At 44.5% G+C, this 19795-nt stretch overlaps 2 protein-coding genes across 4 annotated transcripts in view; one reads left to right on the top strand and one right to left on the bottom strand.

Annotated features, from left to right (window-relative positions):
- Positions 1 to 70: 70 nt before the first annotated feature.
- armc3 (armadillo repeat containing 3) lies at positions 71 to 14094 on the bottom strand. The gene is made up of 17 exons (XM_042067410.1): positions 13931 to 14094; positions 13497 to 13614; positions 13226 to 13351; positions 13046 to 13114; positions 12759 to 12934; positions 11673 to 11867; positions 11166 to 11349; positions 10776 to 10928; positions 10564 to 10672; positions 9997 to 10246; positions 9362 to 9498; positions 5800 to 5968; positions 5134 to 5234; positions 4112 to 4210; positions 3453 to 3620; positions 2128 to 2290; positions 71 to 381 (listed from the first exon to the last, which is right to left on the bottom strand). The coding sequence occupies exons 1-17, from the start codon at positions 13976 to 13978 to the stop codon at positions 175 to 177; spliced, it is 2472 nt and encodes an 823-aa protein (XP_041923344.1). The 5' UTR covers positions 13979 to 14094; the 3' UTR covers positions 71 to 174.
- Positions 14095 to 14104: 10 nt separating this feature from the next.
- pip4k2aa (phosphatidylinositol-5-phosphate 4-kinase, type II, alpha a) overlaps positions 14105 to 19795 on the top strand; it is a 31727-nt gene continuing 26036 nt past the window's right edge. The window contains exon 1 of one of the 3 annotated variants that reach the window (XM_042067413.1): positions 14105 to 14216. Coding sequence is in view for 1 of the 3 variants with exons in the window: in XM_042067411.1 (XP_041923345.1) it covers positions 16390 to 16539 (150 nt within the window). In the remaining 2 variants the exon portion in view is untranslated. Of the gene's footprint in view, positions 14217 to 15536; positions 16540 to 19795 lie in introns of those variants that run through there. The other 2 variants (XM_042067414.1, XM_042067411.1) reach the window with 2 other exon arrangements.

Raw genomic sequence — 19795 nt, 5'->3', positions numbered from 1 at the left:
ATAGCCAGAGAGAGAGGGAGGGAGAGAGAGAGGGAGTTTCACAATCATTAACTTCAGCCACACCAGTTTATGCTTTGATTAAAAACACTTTATTTTATTACATTTCAAAGTAGTTACTACATCTTCGTAGCAATCTTGCAGACTTTTGGATGTTATGTGCAAAAGAGCAGTCTTTCAAATACGCTGATATTTAATAGCTGCTGGTGAGTTGCTCTTCATGAGCTCTCCAGGGCTGTGTATGAGATCCACCACATACACGCACGGCTGGCAGTAGCATCCGGGAGTCTTTGGGGGGCCCTCGGTGATCAGCACCTCGTTCCACGCCCGATTATAATCGCCCCGCACCAGGCTGCAGCCCACACCGATCCTGTCCGCCAGGACCTGGAACATACACACGTACCCATGGCAACGAACATACACAGACATACCCATGGCAACGAACATATACAGACATACCCATGGCAACGAACATACGTACAGACATACCCATGGCAACGAACATACACAGACGTACCCATGGCAACGAACATACACAGACATACCCATGGCAACGAACATATACAGACATACCCATGGCAACGAACATACGTACAGACATACCCATGGCAACGAACATACACAGACGTACCCATGGCAACGAACATACACAGACATACCCATGGCAACGAACATACGTACAGACATACTAATGGCAACGAACATACACAGACATACCCATGGCAACGAACATACACAGACATACCCATGCCAACGAACATACGTACAGACGTACCCATGGCAACGAACATACACAGACATACCCATGGCAACGAACATACACAGACGTACCCATGGCAACGAACATACACAGACATACCCATGGCAACGGACATACGTACCCATGGCAACGAACATACACAGACGTACCCATGGCATGGAACATACACACACATACCCATGGCAACGAACATATGTACAGACATACCCATGCCATGGAATATACACAGACATACCCATGGCATGAGCAACATGCCCGTGTGTGAGAGGAGAAATGCCAAATCCATCTACACCAACCAGGCCACACCTTATGCACTTCATTCAGTATATACTATGCATTTCATATGTACTATGCACTTCATACAGTATGTAACTTATGCACTTCATATGTAGCCTACTGTATCTTAGCTGAGTGACTGGTGTTGGCTGGAAATGCAACTGAGTATGTGGACGGAATCATTCAAATACATGTATCAGTGTTTCCCACAGAATTGAATTTGTGGTGGTTGGTTTGCAGAATTAACCTGAATGCAACAGTTTTTAACAAATTAGTGCAGTGTGGTTATGATTCTAACCAGATTTAAGCACAATTTAGTACAACCTGGAAAATCATTGTGTGGTGGTCAATGTTGATATTGTGGCGGGCCGCCACAAATAAGTCAATGTATAGGAAACACTGCGTATGCTTATTCCACTGTGTCATGTTGAGGGTCAGTTCTGTCAGGTTACTAAGGGCACTGGCTGATGTGGAGAGAGGGCCTCAAGTGTGTTACCTGTAAAGCAGGTATGTTACCTGTAAAGCAGGTGTGTTACCTGTAAAGCAGGCCTCAAGTGTGTTACCTGTAAAGCAGGCCTCAAGTGTGTTACCTGTAAAGCAGGTGTGTTACCTGTAAAGCAGGCCTCAAGTGTGTTACCTGTAAAGCAGGCCTCAAGTGTGTTACCTTGTAAAGCAGGGCTCTGTGGATGTTACCTTGTAAAGCAGGCCTCAAGTGTGTTACCTTGTAAAGCAGGCCTCAAGTGTGTTACCTTGTAAAGCAGGCCTCAAGTGTACCTTGTAAAGTAGGGCTCAAGTGTGTTACCTTGTAAAGCAGGCCTCAAGTGTGTTACCTTGTAAAGCAGGCCTCAAGTGTACCATGTAAAGCAGGCCTCAAGTGTACCTTGTAAAGCAGGGCTCTGTGGATGTTACCTTGTAAAGCAGGGCTCAAGTGTACCTTGTAAAGCAGGGCTCTGTGGATGTTACCTTGTAAAGCAGGGCTCAAGTGTACCTTGTAAAGCAGGGCTCAAGTGTGTTACCTTGTAAAGCAGGGCTCAAGTGTACCTTGTAAAGCAGGGCTCAAGTGTGTTACCTTGTAAAGCAGGGCTCAAGTGTACCTTGTAAAGCAGGGCTCTGTGGATGTAGGTGCCTTTCTTGATCTTGCCAATGGGGATGATGTTGGACTGCTCCTCGTGCTTCAGCTCGCTCAGATGCAGCTCCCACAGGAAGTCGTGCTGCTGCTCGGCACTCAACGCCCCGCCCATCGCGTTGCTCACCAGGCTGCAGAGCGTCAGAAAGGCAAAGGCAGCTGCAGCTGGGGATGACTTGTCAGAACACACTAGATTGCTATCAATCTCAGTGCAGCTCGTTACAACACACTCCTAGATTGCTATCAATCTCAGTCTAGCTCGTTAGAACACACTCCTAGATTGCCATCAATCTCAGTCCAGCGCATTCTGATTCCGATAATCTCACCTCGACTGTCAACCTTGATGCCAGTCAGAGGTGGCGTCACAAGGGAAAACAGAACTCAGAAGGCTGCTGGCCTACATGTTGTGGCGTCACAAGAACTCAGAAGGCTGCTGGCCTACATGTTGTGGCGTCACAAGAACTCAGAAGGCTGCTGGCCTACATGTTGTGGCGTCACAAGAACTCAGAAGGCTGCTGGCCTACATGTTGTGGCGTCACAAGAACTCAGAAGGCTGCTGGCCTACATGTTGTGGCGTCACAAGAACTCAGAAGGCTGCTGGCCTACATGTTGTGGCGTCACAAGAACTCAGAAGGCTGCTGGCCTACATGTTGTGGCGTCACAAGAACTCAGAAGGCTGCTGGCCTACATGTTGTGGCGTCACAAGAACTCAGAAGGCTGCTGGCCTACATGTTGTGGCGTCACAAGAACTCAGAAGGCTGCTGGCCTACATGTTGTGGCGTCACAAGAACTCAGAAGGCTGCTGGCCTACATGTTGTGGCGTCACAAGAACTCAGAAGGCTGCTGGCCTACATGTTGTGGCGTCACAAGAACTCAGAAGGCTGCTGGCCTACATGTTGTGGCGTCACAAGAACTCAGAAGGCTGCTGGCCTACATGTTGTGGCGTCACAAGAACTCAGGAGGCTGCTAGCCTACATGTTGTGGAAAACAGAACTCAGAAGGCTGCTGGCCTACATGTTGTGGCGTCACAAGAACTCAGAAGGCTGCTAGCCTACATGTTGTGGAAAACTATTTGGACTTGGTTATTATTGAGAAGAATTGTTATTATTATCTTGTGTTAATTTGGAAAAGAGAGTGTGTTATTATTATCTTGTGTTAATTTGGAAAAGAGAGTGGCCAGTCATTTCACCCTGTAAAACTCTGTGCTTCCCCCTACTTCCTCTTTCTTACATCCACCACGCTGTTTCCATAAGCTCCTGACAACTCTGCTGGTTCTGCTGGTTGTAAACTCACACAGCCAGAGCTCTGAGTTGGTCCCTCTCCTCCTCGAGTGGCAGTATGGACTTGGTTGCCTCAGTGATCAGTGAACAGAGTTGGGAATCCCATGGCAACAGCCCCTGGCGCTCATCTCCGTGGCGCTGCTGAGGCTTGCTCACATCCTCGTCTCTTTGTTTGGCTTTACTAGAAAAAGGGAAGAGAAAGAAAGAAAGAAAGAAAGAAAGAAAGAAACAGTGTGTCTGTATTTGGGATATAAACATTTCCATTTCCCCTTTTCATTCTGTTTTCTGATTCTGTGAATTTAGGAATACTACAAAGACTCAATTATGGTAACAGAAGATGCCATATCCAGCTAACTAATCACTGTATAAGTATAAGTATATATACTCTTTTGATCCCGTGAGGGAAATTTGGTCTCTGCATTTATCCCATCTGTGAAACACACTCAGCACACAGTGAACACACAGTGAGGTGAACCGACGCAGTGAGCTGCCTGCTACAACAGCGGCGCTCGGGGAGCAGTGAGGGGTGCCTTGCTCAAGGGCACTTCAGCCGCTTCCTACTGGTCGGGGTTCAGAACCGGCATTCCTCCGGTTACAAGTCTGAAGCGCTAACCAGTAGGCCACGGCTGCCCCTGTTAGAGGTCAGTTAATCCTCTGCTCTGGATAACACACCTGGGGGCTCTGCTGTTGGACCTGTTGCTCTGGGCTGAGGCGGCCCGTGACTCGCAGGCGCTGTCTGGCTGCCTGGCCTCTGCCAGGCCATGGATGCTCCTGTGAAACAAAGCCCAAATCTCAAAACATCACCGAAATAAATAAATAAATAAATAAACAGAAACAGCTCCACTCCACAGGCAACGAACACAAACATGGCCATACCGAGGCTGCAGCAACCGCAAACGGGAGCTGCGCGCGAGGGCATTCAAGTGCCATTAACCTTTATGCTGACTTGGCTGCGGAACTAGAGGACGCCACTTGCCAGCTACTACCAGCTATTAGCAGTTCAATAGCCGTGTAATCTGCTTGTCATAAAACCTATTTAAACGTCCTCTGTGTCGTGGAGTATCAGTGCAGACACTTGTCCTTAAGGGCAAACTGATGATCTGATTTCACTGCCATGGTTTATTAGCAGTGGTAAACGCCATATGGTTACAATACCAACATTACGTAACTGACTTCTTAATATGCCGGTGGTATAGCGCCAGTGTAAAGGGCTTAATGATGTGGAAGTGGCTGGCCAGTAGAAAACAAAGGAGCCCACTCCTTTAGAACAGGAAACGTGTTGGAACGGAGCCGACTAGAGTTCCACAGTGGGGGATGGCGCAGAGCTGGGGCGCTATCTAATATGCGTAGGACAAGAAAGAGAATAGACAAACTACAGCAACCATTAGAAACCACAGCAGTAAATCATCCCTGCTTTCAAAACATAAGCTAGTTTAGGGGAAAAATCCCAAGAAAAAGATGATTGCGCTGTATGATTGCGATTTTGTGTCTATATTGGTTGAATGGGCCAAACATACAGTAATTCAAGGCAATTCTGACAGAATATGATAATCCTCCTTTACACACACCCACCATAACCTGGCCTAGAATGGCAGCACAGATTTGCAGAAGACACGTGTCCTTTACTACACAACCAGCTTGAGTTGAAACAAATCGGACTAGTTGTTGCAAAACAGCCCTTGGCCTTCACTTACAGGTCTTGTGGTTTTCCATTAACTGCGATGACTGGTCGACGCTGGCTGATGACCTGGTTAGATAGGTCCACCAGATCTGGAACTTTCTGACCTGCTCGGGTCTGTGGTTAAATGCAATCAAGAAGACAAATGTAAGACTCACAAACATTCAGACATACACGCACACACACACACACACACACACACACACACACACACACACTACACTGGGGACAGCCGTGGCCTACTGGTTAGCGCTTCGGACTTGGAACCGGAGGGTTGCCGGTTCGAACCCCGACCAGTGGGCCACGGCTGAAGTGCCCTTGAGCAAGGCACCTAACCCCTCACTGCTCCCCGAGCGCCGCTGTTGTTGCAGGCAGCTCACTGCGCTGGGATTAGTGTGTGCTTCACCGTGCTGTGTTTCACTAATTCACGGATTGGGTTAAATGCAGAGACCAAATTTCCCTCACGGGATCAAAAGAGTATATATACTTATATACTTATACAACATGTAGGCCAGCAGCCTTCTGAGTTCTGTGTTCACTGTGTGCTGAGTGTGTCTAATTCACGGATTGGGATAAATGCAGAGACCAAATTTCCCTCACGGGATCAAAAGAGTATATATACTTACTTGAATATATATACTAAATAACCACTCGGCTGAGTGTTGTCATGCGATGGACTTGCCTGCCCAGGGTCATAGAAGCCGTCTGCGATGACGTCCGTGGCGGAGAGGTGGCCGGTGAGGCTGTACTTGGCCGACAGGTTGTTGTCCAGCAGTCTCTGCAGGGCGATGTCACTAAATCGGTTCCTGCGGTTGGTGGAAGAGTTGATCTCCTGCAGGACCTCCAGAGCTCTGAGACGTGAGGGAGAATGATGCCTTAGTTTGACCTTTGCTGCTTACATCTGTAAATGATGTCCAGGGAGTCGCTTACAGGAGGATTCCTCACTCATTAAAGAAACCAACCGGGGGAGGAGACAGACTAAATGTTGTGGAGGTTGAACTAATAGTTATTCTGATCTGAGAAAAGCACAAGCGACTGAGAAAAATGTCCCTCACGGGATCAAAAGAGTATATATACTCTTTTGTATATATACGGACTGAAGAACAGTTTTTAATGGAGTGCTAATCACTTCCTGGATCTAGCAGGCCCATGATGTCATAATCAATCACAGTGATGAATTTCCTACATGACAATTAGCTGTAAATTCTAAATGAGCCAGAACAGTAGGGGCTGAAGCCTACACGTATAATTAAGTTAAATGGCTGTCTATTTCCATTTCAACCTTCAACAGTGGCTTGTGAAATCCAACCAAGTTAAAGTGAGAACTAAGGAAAGAGAGACCATGGCTAAATGTTGATGTTCTCCTTAAGGTCTAAGCCCTGAACCCTCAAACACGTCACGTCAAGTATATATGGTTATGGATTTAGCAGACGCCTTTGTCCAAAGCGACACATAAATACAAAACAACATAATAATATTTAAAAATGAACAGGGAACAGATTAGAATGTAGGTCAAATGTAATAAGGAGAATAGTTGTAGTACACAATAATATCAATTCAAGCAATAGCCTAATAAAAAGCAATGTAAAAAAGGGGAAAGGCAATAATAAAACAATAATGTCAATTCAATCAATAATATAAAAACAATGACATGCTAAGACTACATTAAGGAGAATATCAATAATAAACAATAATGTCAAATTAATTAACAGCCCAATTAAAATAAAACAACATTATATAAACCATAACACATAAGCGCTTAAACATATATATACTCTTTTGATCCCGTGAGGGACATTTTTCTCAGTCGCTTTGGTGCTTTTCTCAGATCAGAATAACTATTAGTTCAACCTCCACAACATTTAGTCATTTGTGCACATCATAGTAGCAATTTCTCCTTCCTCTGAACAAATTGCAAATGCTTTTGAACATGTATCAGTTGCTTTGTCATGTCAGTCAAAATTAACTATACTTATGGATGCTGAATAGTCGTTTCCAATAAAACTAATAGTCTTCATTTCATTGCTTGAGTCATTAAATTACATTACATACAAAATTGGTGAACTAGTTATCAAATTTTGTCACAATGCTGTAATTGCAAAGAGCATATACAGTAAAACTGAAACGTACATATTCAGTGTCTTGTACTCACTTACTCCCCTTACTACAGCAATTTGTAACTTTACTGTATTTTTCAAATGACTGTACAAGTGCTGTATAGTGCTGTCTTGAGCATTTTCAGGTCACCAAGTTCTGACCTTTTTTTGCATGGGAAACCACTGAGAGCATAAACTGTCATAATGAAAACATGACAAAGCCATTTGACTGTTTTGTTCATAAACGATGGAGTCAAGACTTCCCATTTTGATGACACTGGCAGTTTCATTGACATAAATACTTGCTTTTGAGGAATGGGCTATCCATTTTGAGCAAGTGACGTGCTTTTGCAGGTTATCCACTAGGTTTTGAAGTTTGCACTAATTGTTTTGAGAAATGCACTAACTGCTGTGCAAATGTTAATAGTGATGTGAGAAAAGCACCAAAGCGACTGAGAAAAACTGTAAACACAAAGCACACACTAACCTCAGAGCAGTGAGGGTGCTCCGGGAGCAGTGAGGGGTTAGGTGCCTTGCTCAAGGGCACTTCAGCAGTGGATGTGGGCATGGGAGAGCAGTGAGGGGTTAGATGCCTTGCTCAAGGGCACTTCAGCAGTGGGTATGGGCATGGGAGAGCAGTGCTCAACCACTTCCCCCACACACATTTTTTCTATTGGTCAGGGATCCAACCGGCAACCCTTCGGTTACAAGCCCGAAGCCCGAACCAGTAGGCCACGGCTGCCCCTAACCAGTAGGCCACGACTGCCCCCAGTGATAGAGTGTGAAAGGCTTTAAGGGTTCAAAATGCTAATAACAGGAATGTGACCTATTATTAAATTGACAACACCAAAAACATGTTGCAAACACGTTTATGTTTCCGTTTAATGCCATTTGTTTGTTTTCAAGCACCCAGCCTCCCTTTGGGTAATCCTGTGTTTCAAGGCTATGAAATGTTGCTCATTCCCTTGGGTAAACTGCATACATGCCGACTTATGGAAAAGGCTCAGAAAGAGTGCGAGCGAGCCCTCGTGCACTTCACAGTTTCACAGTGGGTAGCCTTAAACCCTCATGAAGTTAGCGGGAACACACATTTAAATCTGTTAGTCTGTGAGTGTGAACATGGAGATTCACCCCATTCTCACCCAGTGTTCCTTACTGTTTTCTGTTCTTTGGGTGTGGCGCCATCTACTGGTTAATTTTGGAACATTATTTCGAGATCACAAAGCTTGTCCAAAGCTGATTGTACATGGACTTCAAATTGTTTGGTAGACTGACACATTATTTCTCAGTCTTGAGTTTGGATTTGATGTGAGAAGTATAATGGTAACGGTCACAGTGGTTACGTTTAAAGTGGTGAATGGGAATGAGCACCAGCCAAAAGCTGGTCAAATCGGATAGTGGCTGATATATTTCAAACACAAAACTATGATTTTCTAATGAGTGGCTGGTGAATTTGACCATTTATTTGTCACATTTATTTACCACATTGTTCACATTTTAAAAAGTGGATTTCCACCACTGGTGACAACACCACAGAGATCCTGACTTATGTATGTGAGGTTTATGAGGTCATTTCAATTCCTTACACCGTCGCTTGTGATGATATTACGTAAAGCATAGACATTGTAAGGAGGTACATTACACCAGAGCCATAGAGACATACGCATTGTTGTGCATTACTTACACCACTAAATATTCAAACTACTTCCAAAATGATTTAAGTTTATAAAGGCAACCACCGTATTACCACGTACAGCCATACCACAATGAGCATGCCCAATGTCGGAGACGAAGCGATGTTGGGCCTAGTTAGTGCTTGGATGGGAGTCTGCCTGGAGATCCCAGGTGCTGTAAGCATTTACTTAGGTCCTTTTGTCATATTAACTGTTATTACACTCTATCGCGAATCCAATCATGGTATTTATTTATGTATCTCAGAAATGATATATAAACCAAGTGAAAACATTATACTCCTGTCTAACTGTTATGGAATATGTTGCCCCCTGGTGGCCTGATCTGGAACTCTATTCCTCAATTTACAGTAAATGTAGGCATTACTGAACATTATCTGAGGATACAATTATTTAATCAATGATTCTACAACTATGAGCACTACAAGAAGCTAAATCAATTTATGCCATAACTCACCCTAACTTGCTGAGTTCAGAAGCAGCAGACTCGTCATTGGCACACACACTGAGGGCCCAGCATGCATTGCGGCGTACTTCTGTGTTGTATGAATGAAGCAGTTTGACCAAGTGTGGCAGACCCCCAGCAGTCCTGAACTGTATGCAAAGGGAAGCTATTACAGTATTAACTAGGGTGCAGCTTTGGTACAAAATCATTTCAACTTCACTTTACATACAGATAGATAGATAGATAGGCAGATAGATAGATAGATATATATATATATATATATATATATATATATATAGATAGATAGATAGATAGATAGATAGATAGATAGAGAGATAGGCAGATAGATAGATAGGCATATATATATATATATATATATATATATATATATATATATATATATATATATATAGATAGATAGATAGATAGATAGATAGATAGGTACTTCATTAATCCGGTGGAAAATCTAGGCATCCAGTAGCTAATACGACAAAAAAAGGATGGAAAAATACAACAGTGGGATGATCTACCCACCAGACTGCACATTCCAGGCAGGGAGCTGCCGCTGAGCGCAACATGCACATGAGGGAGTCCTGTTGACATTTGCATTTCTTTTTTATTCACTGGTTGCTTGTGCATTTACTAACCTCAGTTCTGCCCTCTGCGTCAGAGGCCAGTGTGGCCACTGCCTGGATAATGCTGACCAGCAGGTGTGTATCCTTGAACTGCAGAGGCCCCACCAGGGTCTGCATGACTCCCTGGGACAGGATGTTGCGTCGGAGGGCCTCCTGGGCAGCCATGTTGGTAAGGACAGACGCAGCATACGCCACTTCCCTGGCACCGCCGTCTTGGACCTGCTGCACCAGTGCCTCATCACCCTCTGCCTCAAACACAGCCCTGAACAGAGAGAAAGAGAGAGAGAGAGAGAGAGATAGAGAGAGAGGAGGGGAATTTATAGACAGTGTATGTGTGTGTGGGATGATATGGGCAGCAGTGTAAAAGAGAGAGGGGGAGAATACTGTTTCCTCTACGTAAACATCCTAAAGAAGTAGGGCTGGTTGCTTTAAAAAAAAAAAAAAAAAAAAACAGTCTGTCAATCAGGTGTACCTACACATGTTTGGACTGTGAATCATGCTGCGGTATCGGTGCTGAGACCTTATTTACATAGATGCTATCAGCAGCCTGGGAACAGAACGAGGTTTGTGCAAACTCACTGAGCATTCAGCTGGTTCCCACTGGTCAGACTGGACAGCGCATGAGCCGCAGACTCCCGCACCTCCGTGCTCTCACTGCTCAAGAGCTGGACGATTGGCTTTATGCTGCCTGGAGGAGCAAATTGCAGACGGTTCGCTCAGTGTAATCACTCTGATGTTCAGGGAAATGCACCAGTTGCGTCAGAAATGTATCTCTGGCACGCATCACATACCCAGATGTCTGAAGGTGTCCTTGCTGGCCAAGTGCTTGCTCATCACTGCCACCGCTTGGCAGGTTGCGGAACGCACGCGGTTGTTCTCCACGGCCAATAAAGCCATCAGCGACTTCTCCACATCTTGTTCGTGAAGGATTTTCCTGTTTTCATCTACGACACAACAGGACAAAATACAGAGTGAATAAATGATGAAACACCGTACGCCTCTTTCTGTCTCTCCATCGATTTGCCATTTTCACTCATCACGCTCACAACCATTACTCACAGCCCTCCGTCTTATTTGCAAAACGACACAAACCTACATAGGCCATAGCATTAGGTGAAGGTGATTTTGTGGTTGTCATGTAAGAACACTGGAAGGAGACTGAGTCACTAGAATGCACATACAGCTCTGTGCCACTTTGGTGATGGCTTTCACTGCATTGCTTTGCACTTCAGGCAGGGTGGGTGTCGTCACAAACGTCAGCAGTGTCTGCAGACCCGCCCTCTCCCGGACGTACTGCAAGGTGTCCACATCCTCCAGGCAATTGGAGACCACCTGTAAGGCCTCCACGTGCAGGTCATTGTATTCCTTTTTGGGAGAAAAGGGGCAAACAATAGAATTATATTGTTTCTAGTCATATGGGTCACACAAATCTAACATTGCGGCTCAGTGTGCTACTTCCCTACTACATAAGAACAACATCTTTGGTACCATATCTAAAAGTTATTACATTTGTTGACCAAGAAGAGTCAGAGATGGTAATTTATCCTAAAAGTTAATCAAAGTGAATCCTCAAATCTATCCTCAAAATATGGTATTCTTTGTATGAATAACAGCTGTGAAGACCGCTGAATATGTAACTTATGTCCAAATAAGGACATTCCTGTGGTCACTGTTGCCTGGGTTATTACCTTCTTTGTAAGGACTTCCAGCAGTTTCTCGAGGCCCTGCTCCTCCCTGAAGGCCAGGCGCGTCTCCTTGTCGGTGGTGATGTGGCCCAGGGTACGCAGCGTGAGCTCCTGGATGACGGGGAACTCGGAGTGCAGCTGCCCCAGCAGCTGGGGGATCCCGTTTAGCTCACGCACGGCCACGCGACTGGGCAGGTCCTGTGGGAGCAAAGCCACAGAGCAGAGGCTCTTACGCACTTACCCCCCACACTCCTTCAGAACACTCATAGACTGCATATATAGAACTGGACAGTGTGGCTGCATTCGGCAGTGTTCTATGGAATTGAAAAAGACGATGAAGGTCTGATGAAGGGCTGGGGCCCGAATCGTCACATGTGGTGATATAGCCTACCAATAAAAAAAACGCTAAGGAGCAGATTCTGGTGTGCGGACTCAGCGTTCTTCTTCTACATGCTTGTGCTTTCCTGCCCAGCACCCAGTACTCAAATATTTGGATGCACGTGCTGCACCATTGAAGCCACTGAGGCTCTTACTCACGTACCCCCACACTTCTTTAGAACACTGAAGTGGATGTCACATGTATGAATGCATATTTTGGGGCTTTTTGCCATCATTTAGATAGGACACGGAAGAGTGACAGGAAGAGAGTGAAAGAGAGAGGGGGGGGTGGGATTGAGAAATGGCCGTGGGTCGTAAGGTAGAGGAACTACATAGTATTGCTTCCATCTCCAGATGACTGATCTGCATAAAAGATGTGGGATATAAGCTTGATAGATAGATAGATAGATACTTTAATGATCCCCAAGGGGAAATTCAAGGTCTCAGTAGCATACAGACATCACACACAACATGCAACATAATCCCATTAATAACTGGCACAGCGCCATGATGATAGTATAACGCTGTAATAAGGGGGGAATTATGCAACAGCGCAGGAATGTAAACGTTAACCTGACGCTAAGGGGGGAATTATGCAACAGTGCAGGAATGTAAACGTTAACCTGACGCTAAGGGGGGAATTATGCAACAGTGCAGGAATGTAAACGATATGCAGCAGGATTCCTACCGGTCTTAAGTCTCAGATCTCACCTGAACAAGGTTGTAAATGCACTCGACAGAATTCTTCACTACGTCTGGGTCGCTGCTTGAGAGGAGATGGATAAGGGGCCCTAACGCTTCACTGTCGAAGATCTGAACCTTGCAGGCAAAGTCAAGAGCCAGAGACGCGAGACACTGAGTGGCAAATTCATGGATCACCACATCCTCTAATGACAATATTCACAAGGGAAAATAAGCAGAACATGACAACACATCATACAACATACTCTCCTAATTACTACAAACAACACAAATGCATTTCTAATGATGATCCACACCTTCAGGAGAGAGCCTTGCAATGATAGAAGGTATGACATCCAATTTTTTCAGCATTTTTTTGACATCACCTGTCAAAAAATAAATAAATGCAGTTGAAGTGTTGAAATGTGGATACACCAATATGAATGCTGCAACCTCTGTCCTAAAAAGCACAGGATGTCAGAGGGTGCAAGGCTTGCCATTGTGAGCCATGATCCCCAGGGCCATGAAAGCATTCTTTCGGACAGATTTGTCATCATGAGATATGAGGTGTGAGAGAGGCTCCACTGCTCCCAGGCCCATTAGAGTGATCCTGTTCTCATCACCTGAAAAACAAACAAACAAACAACTGTGTAAAGGACAATAGAAAACACATTTTCAACAAAACAAGGTGTTGTCATGTGTGAAAATAAGTGACATAGATAGATGACAGTTTACTTACACAAGAAGAGTTATAAAAGTGCTACATACCCTTTTCTGCAAATTTGCGAATTGCTTCACAAGCTTTTGCCAAGACCCCCTCCTCTGGAGAACTGAGCATGAGCACAGCTGTGTCTGCCCTTCTACTCTCAATGGATAGAGGGTCGAACTAAGGGCCACAATGAAAGAGAATCAATATGATCACACAGCCTAACAGTTACGTTTAACACGCATCATGTCAACTTACAATGGACTAAACTTTTCAAGAAAGGTTAACGTTAATATAGGCTATTCATACCGGGATATTTATGCTACCCTGCGTAGCCTACATGGGAGCCGTTGGATGGTTTTGTGTTGGTAACATTTTATCGCTAACTTAGTTAGTGTATCGATCAGACATCGAGTTAAATGCTGAAGTTGAAGGCAATTTTAACCTTTTAAAGCTTACGATGTATGAACGTTTGAAACGACGATAATTTTTTTACCTCATCTTTAGTAGGTGGCTCTGGTTCCTTTTTCGCCTTTTTCCCCATCTTGAAATGTAAGTTACTGGTATTTGCTGGCTAGTTATCAAACTAGCTGGCTAACTGTGCCTGAATGAACAGGAGCTGTTTAGTGGACTTGAGAGTTTGGCACTGTTGCTAGGATACGGATTCCAGGTTTCCTTGTGATCTGCACATGTTCACTTGAGGTCGAGAACACTAACCAAGGCAAGTCTATCAGCGCATCGTTTCTGGGGTTGGGACCCTGTGGGGTCGGCTGAGATATTGGGTAGGCTATCTTACAATTGACCAGTAGCCTATTACATAAAAAATATATTAAAATAAAAATGAAAACCTCCAATATATCCAAGTTAAATAGGCTAATCGCATTCTTCCTTACAATCAAAAATAAACTAGAATCCCGCATGAGATCATCATGGGCGATAATGCTTGATCAACGTTTAAAACAAAGCCTAGCAAAACAACCAGGCGAGTCAAACAAACGAATTAGCTTGGGGAGTACCGCTCTCAACTGTATGCTGCAGAGATGAGATGCGCTCTCTCTTGTGAATGGGGTCCCCAAAGTTTTGGGACATCAAATTAGGGTCTGCCAAAAATGGTTGGGAACCCCTGATGTCGCACATTTCACAGAGTAGGCTAGTCTACACGTGTAATAAGAAATAGGCCTACCACCAGGAAGGAAAAGAACACTTTAACTTAATAACACCATCGATACACTTTCCTCTTTTATCCCATGTAGTTTAGCGCATTATTTAAATAATGTTATGTTTTATATAACATATATATTTCTTGAATAAAGTATCTATCTATCTATCTATCTATCTATCTATCTATATATATATATATATATATATACACATACATACATACATGGTTTTATGTAATCATACAACAAGAAGATAGTGCGACCAAATGAATAATTTCAAACACTTAATCCACCTTGAACAGGTTTGAGAATCGACAATCAAGCGTGGAGAAAATTGAAGGGAAAAAAATATTTCTGGTGGACTAATAGGCCTAGGCCTACTCGAATGTCACTGCCCTGGAAAAGATTTACATTGTCTAACTTACAAACTCTAACTGTAGTAGAGGCATTAGTGGGTAGACTATTTTGCATGCAGCCTTTGCATGTGCAACAACAGTAATGTAGGCTACGTAAATTCTAACTGGAACAAAATAGAGTCAGACAGTTTAATTAGTGGGCTTCACTTGAAATATGTATGTTGTGGCAAGAACTGCTTCAAAATGATACAATTCTATTTAAAAAGATTTAGGAAAAATAATTTGTTTACCCTGTTGATCAACTGATCTAGTCTGAATCTATCTGAGAGATCACCGGTGTGACGAAAATGCTGTAAAATGGACATTCTATCTGGTTCATAGAATTCAACATGGAATTGTTGCAGAACGGAATCTTTTGTTAGATTGTTCAAAACTCCCCTGCTGAAGGGTTAAAAACTTTGAAGTCAACACCACACATTTTCATTGACACATTTTTACCAAACCTAGAGAGCGCGTAGGCCCACTGCTCTAGATATAACGAGAAACAGATGCAGAATGAATTTGACTGCGAGTAAACGCCGCCCCGGCCTCCTCCAACATCGAGCTGTCAGTCAGCGCGGAGAGCCCAGCCGGAAACGCTGGAGCTGAGCTAACACCAGCGCACAGCTATTCTGCCCGACTGATCTCTCTTTCTCTCTTGGAGGATTGACTAATACGCAATATTTCGCAGCTCATAGCCAATTTCGGAGGTTCTGGATTTGAAAGAGAAGTAATAGTCCACGCATAACCTCGGGATAGTTCATTCTTGGGTGTGCTGGCCGCTTGGCAAATGGATTCAATGGATAGCATGTCACTAGGGGAGCGCCGCAGTGACTGACTTCAGCCGGGCTGGACCATCTGTAGTCTGGGAGTTGTATTGCGTGGAGCATAGGTTCTGCAATTGGACGTATCTAACGGGAATTGAAATCGAATGTAAAGTGTTGTGTTGTCATCTTTGTGTGAGTCAGGTAGGAAGAGCATAGTCTGTTTGCCATGTTGCTAGCGTTGTGTTAACTGCTAGCTAAGTTACTGGAGGGGTTGGTTGGTGTGGCCGCAGCTGGTGAATCGTGGGGAAGGAAGGGGAGACTGTCTGGTGATGAGGGAAGTGTTGCACCAGCGAGATAGCGATTAACACACCAAGTTGGACAGTGAACTCTATTAATATTACAAAATCGTACGGCTTTTTCGATCTCGCAAGGTTGGATGCTAGTTACCGTTTCAGGCTTAGAGTAGACAGATATCTAGGTTTACTGGTGGCTCACAAGCTAGCATAAGTTTGCAAGCTATGTTAGCCAGCTAGCTAAACGTAAATGTCAGTGAACTGAGAGGCGACCAGGACTCCGACAGCCTGCTTTGTAACGAGTTTTCACTGTGATAGTGAGTCAGTTATTATAGCAAACATGTCGATTGCTGCTACGGCTGGCAGCATTGCTGCATCTTTTGCGAGCAAAACAAAAACTAAAAAGAAACATTTCGTGGCCCAGAAAGTGAAGCTGTTCCGTGCCAGCGACCCTTTGCTGAGCGTTCTTATGTGGGGTGTTAACCATTCGGTGAGTAGCCTTCAATCGATCTGTTTTTCTAATGTGTCTTGTCATTGGTGCCAGATAATTTCAATATGGAAAGCTACAGACGCGAAGTTTCTCACAAGTTTTCATCAGTAAGCTTAGATATCCACAGCAAGCTTGATCTCAATGAATATTGTTTCCCTCTATAGTGTGGACAAAGTCTGCTTGTGGCATGGTTGATTAGACATATGTTGCATCTTAAATAAACAAACAGTTAAAGCGCCACTTATGTCGATGTGTCTTAAGTGCCACAAATAGAGGTCTAACGTTAATAGCTGCTTCATACAGGTAAATATTTTAAAAAGTTTGTGGCCCCTGAACTTCCTGTTTTGTACCAGAAGAGTTGAGCCGGGTCGTTTGGTACGGTTAACTCCCCTTATGTGCATCACGGATGTTCTCTATTATCTTTTGGCAAGGACCTTGTTTATAATTATTGTCAACAAAAAACTACACTCGTCCATCATGCACTGTTAAATGATAAATGTAAGCAAGGGTTTGTTTCAGAGCTTGTTGATGAGCTTCAGTGACGTATTTTTTTTTTTTACATTTTCTTTTAAAAGTACTGCAGCACTCTGTGCCAAAGCTGCTGGACCACCTGCAGAATATTAGTCACTACTGTACTTGGCCTGTGGGTGAACAGCAGAAGCACAGGAGTTGCTCAACATTCTTTGTCATTCCCTGAAGCAAAGACTTTTTCCAAGATTTCATTATCTCTTCAGGCAGGCTGGTTTAACAGTAGTGTTTATTTGGTGATGTCATTGCTGTTAAGGCTGCTCTAATGAGCTCTGTGATTGGTCTGTTATTGTTTGCCACCTGTTTTTGCCACTGTCTCCGCAATCTGCCAGGGCATCGGTTCAGTCCAGTGACCTAAGTTAGCTGTTTCTCTTGGCATTGCTCTGGATTTGTGCTTAAGATCTGTCTGTTGGAAAATGAAGGAGGAGGCCTGGCTTGGCTGAAACTCCACAGTCTAAGACTGGTCTTTTAGAACGGAACTGTTCTCCTCCCCAACATGGCAGGCAAACGCTCTGCGTCCCAGGTTATAGTGGACGGAGGCCTGGCCAGTCCCAGGTTACAGTGGACAGAGGGCTGGCCAGTCCCAGGTTACAGTGGACAGAGGGCTGGCCAGTCCCAGGTTACAGTGGACAGAGGGCTGGCCAGTGGACGGAGGCCTGGCCAGTCCCAGGTTACAGTGGACAGAGGCCTGGCCAGTCCCAGGTTACAGTGGACAGAGGGCTGGCCAGTCCCAGGTTACAGTGGACGGAGGGCTGGCCAGTGGACGGAGAGGGCTGGCCAGTCCCAGGTTACAGTGGACGGAGGGCTGGCCAGTCCCGGGTGTTCCGCCACACTCAAGGAATGGACGGAGTGGGAGGCAAAGAATGTGGCGTCCAGAGTGCCTCGGCAGCTGGAGAACAGATCCTTCCTTATCTGTTGAGGGGCCTCCATCAGTTCCACACATTGACCGCCACTTCCTGGAGCCTTGCCACTCCACCGCACTCTTCCAGCGCTAGCCCTGACAGCGGGGAGCCATTATTGCCATTTGTAGAAATCTTTTAGTTTTCTCACCAGCGGTCAGTGAAATGTGGGCCTGGTCAAACGGTGGAGATTATGGGACCCTGCAGGGGCTCTCCTGTAGGGAACAAAGAGTTGGAGCGCCAGGGGTGTGTGGCGCTTGCCACGGCGCGCAGCACTTGGTGCGTACAGCACTGGGGCGTATGAATCATGCACACAGCTGGTCGCTCGCGGCGGACTCGTGCTGTTAGATCGAGTGTGCCAGCGCTTGACCACTCAAGGCGAGGTCGCGGGCTGTATTTGATGAGTATGAAAGCAGGATGATGACTGCTGTGTGCTTGAAGTAGTTTAATGCAATCTTTTCTTTTTGTGCGTGTCCGTTGTTTTCGCCAAGCATCAGACAATCTTACAGATGTTATTGTTTTTTCCTCGAAGCTTAATGGAATTAAGTGGTCATTATAAGGAAGAGACAAATATCTGAGTAGTTTCCTCACTTACAAGAAATGGTTGTGATTGGATTAGCCTTTAACTGATTCGTTATTGCTTTCTTTTTCTTCCTTGCTCCTTCCCTTTCTTTCTTTCTCTCTCTGTCTCTCTTTCTTTCGTTCTTTCTTTCTTTCTTTCTCTCTCTCTCTGTCTCTCTTTCTTTCTTTGCTTCATCCTTTGAAATTCCCAGACTTTCCTTCTCTGACTCAGAGTTGCTCTGTCTGTTCCAGTGTTACATAAAGAGTCTCTATAAATAGCCAGAACTAAAAGCTAATATGTGGCAATGGGTGAATGCACACACTTTAACGTCAGACGTATCCTGGCGGCGGGCAACTTCATTATTTTCAACTTCATTATTAAGTGTGCTTGCTGAAAGCTTGCTGTTCTTCTTAAGTTTTCTTATTCCTGTAAGCCCGATTTTTGGCCAGCTCCTGCTCCAAGACCTTTTGAGATATCGCCACCGGTCCAACTCTGGAACGTCCGGCCGGAACCGGTGTAGTGTGGAAATTGAAAATGATGTCACTGACCCTTGTCATTCTTCCGCCATATTGGATTGAATAGAAAGCGAAACTAAAGTTTCACAGGTCACAAATTTGGTCCGAACTTCACGAAACTTGACATACATGATCCTTGGACCAAGCCTCACAAAAGTTACAGAAAGGATTTTTGATTTTCAGAAGCGTTTGCCCGTTACAGCCAAACGAAATCGGCGGCGAAGCTCCGAAACAGGAAGTCGTCCATATCTCAGGAACACTGTCACATATCGATACCAAATTTTGTATATGAACTCGGGACTCCAATGTGAGGGTGCATAAGCTAAAAAAAAAAAAAGAAATATTCCAAAAGTTTCCAGCATTTGGCAAACCACCCACCTGTATTTGGTAACTGCCACCTTTCACCTTTGTAGTTGCACCTCTATCACAGTGCCTTCTAAGTATGCACAATGTCTCTGGGCAGCCCTGCCCAATAATGAAATCCTTGCTCAGCCATGGGATAGTATGGACTTACAAACTGAAATTGCAAGGAGAACATTTGCTAACATTTGCATAATAGCTAACGTAGTACAGTTATTTTCACATTGACGGTATTCAAAATAAATGTTTCATTATTGTTAAATATCATGATGGGAGAGTATTATTAAAAATGTTGCAAGTATGCAAATTCATATGTTTACGGGCATTTAGGTTTTACTGTGTTGTTTTGTTGTAAAGACATGCAAGGCATTCTGGGCCATGTAATAGACAAA

Source organism: Alosa sapidissima, chromosome 17, assembly GCF_018492685.1.
Source record: "Alosa sapidissima isolate fAloSap1 chromosome 17, fAloSap1.pri, whole genome shotgun sequence".
Lineage (NCBI taxonomy): Eukaryota > Metazoa > Chordata > Actinopteri > Clupeiformes > Clupeidae > Alosa > Alosa sapidissima.
The sequence above is the reverse complement of the archived record's forward strand: the minus strand, read 5'-3'. Positions and strand labels throughout refer to the sequence as shown.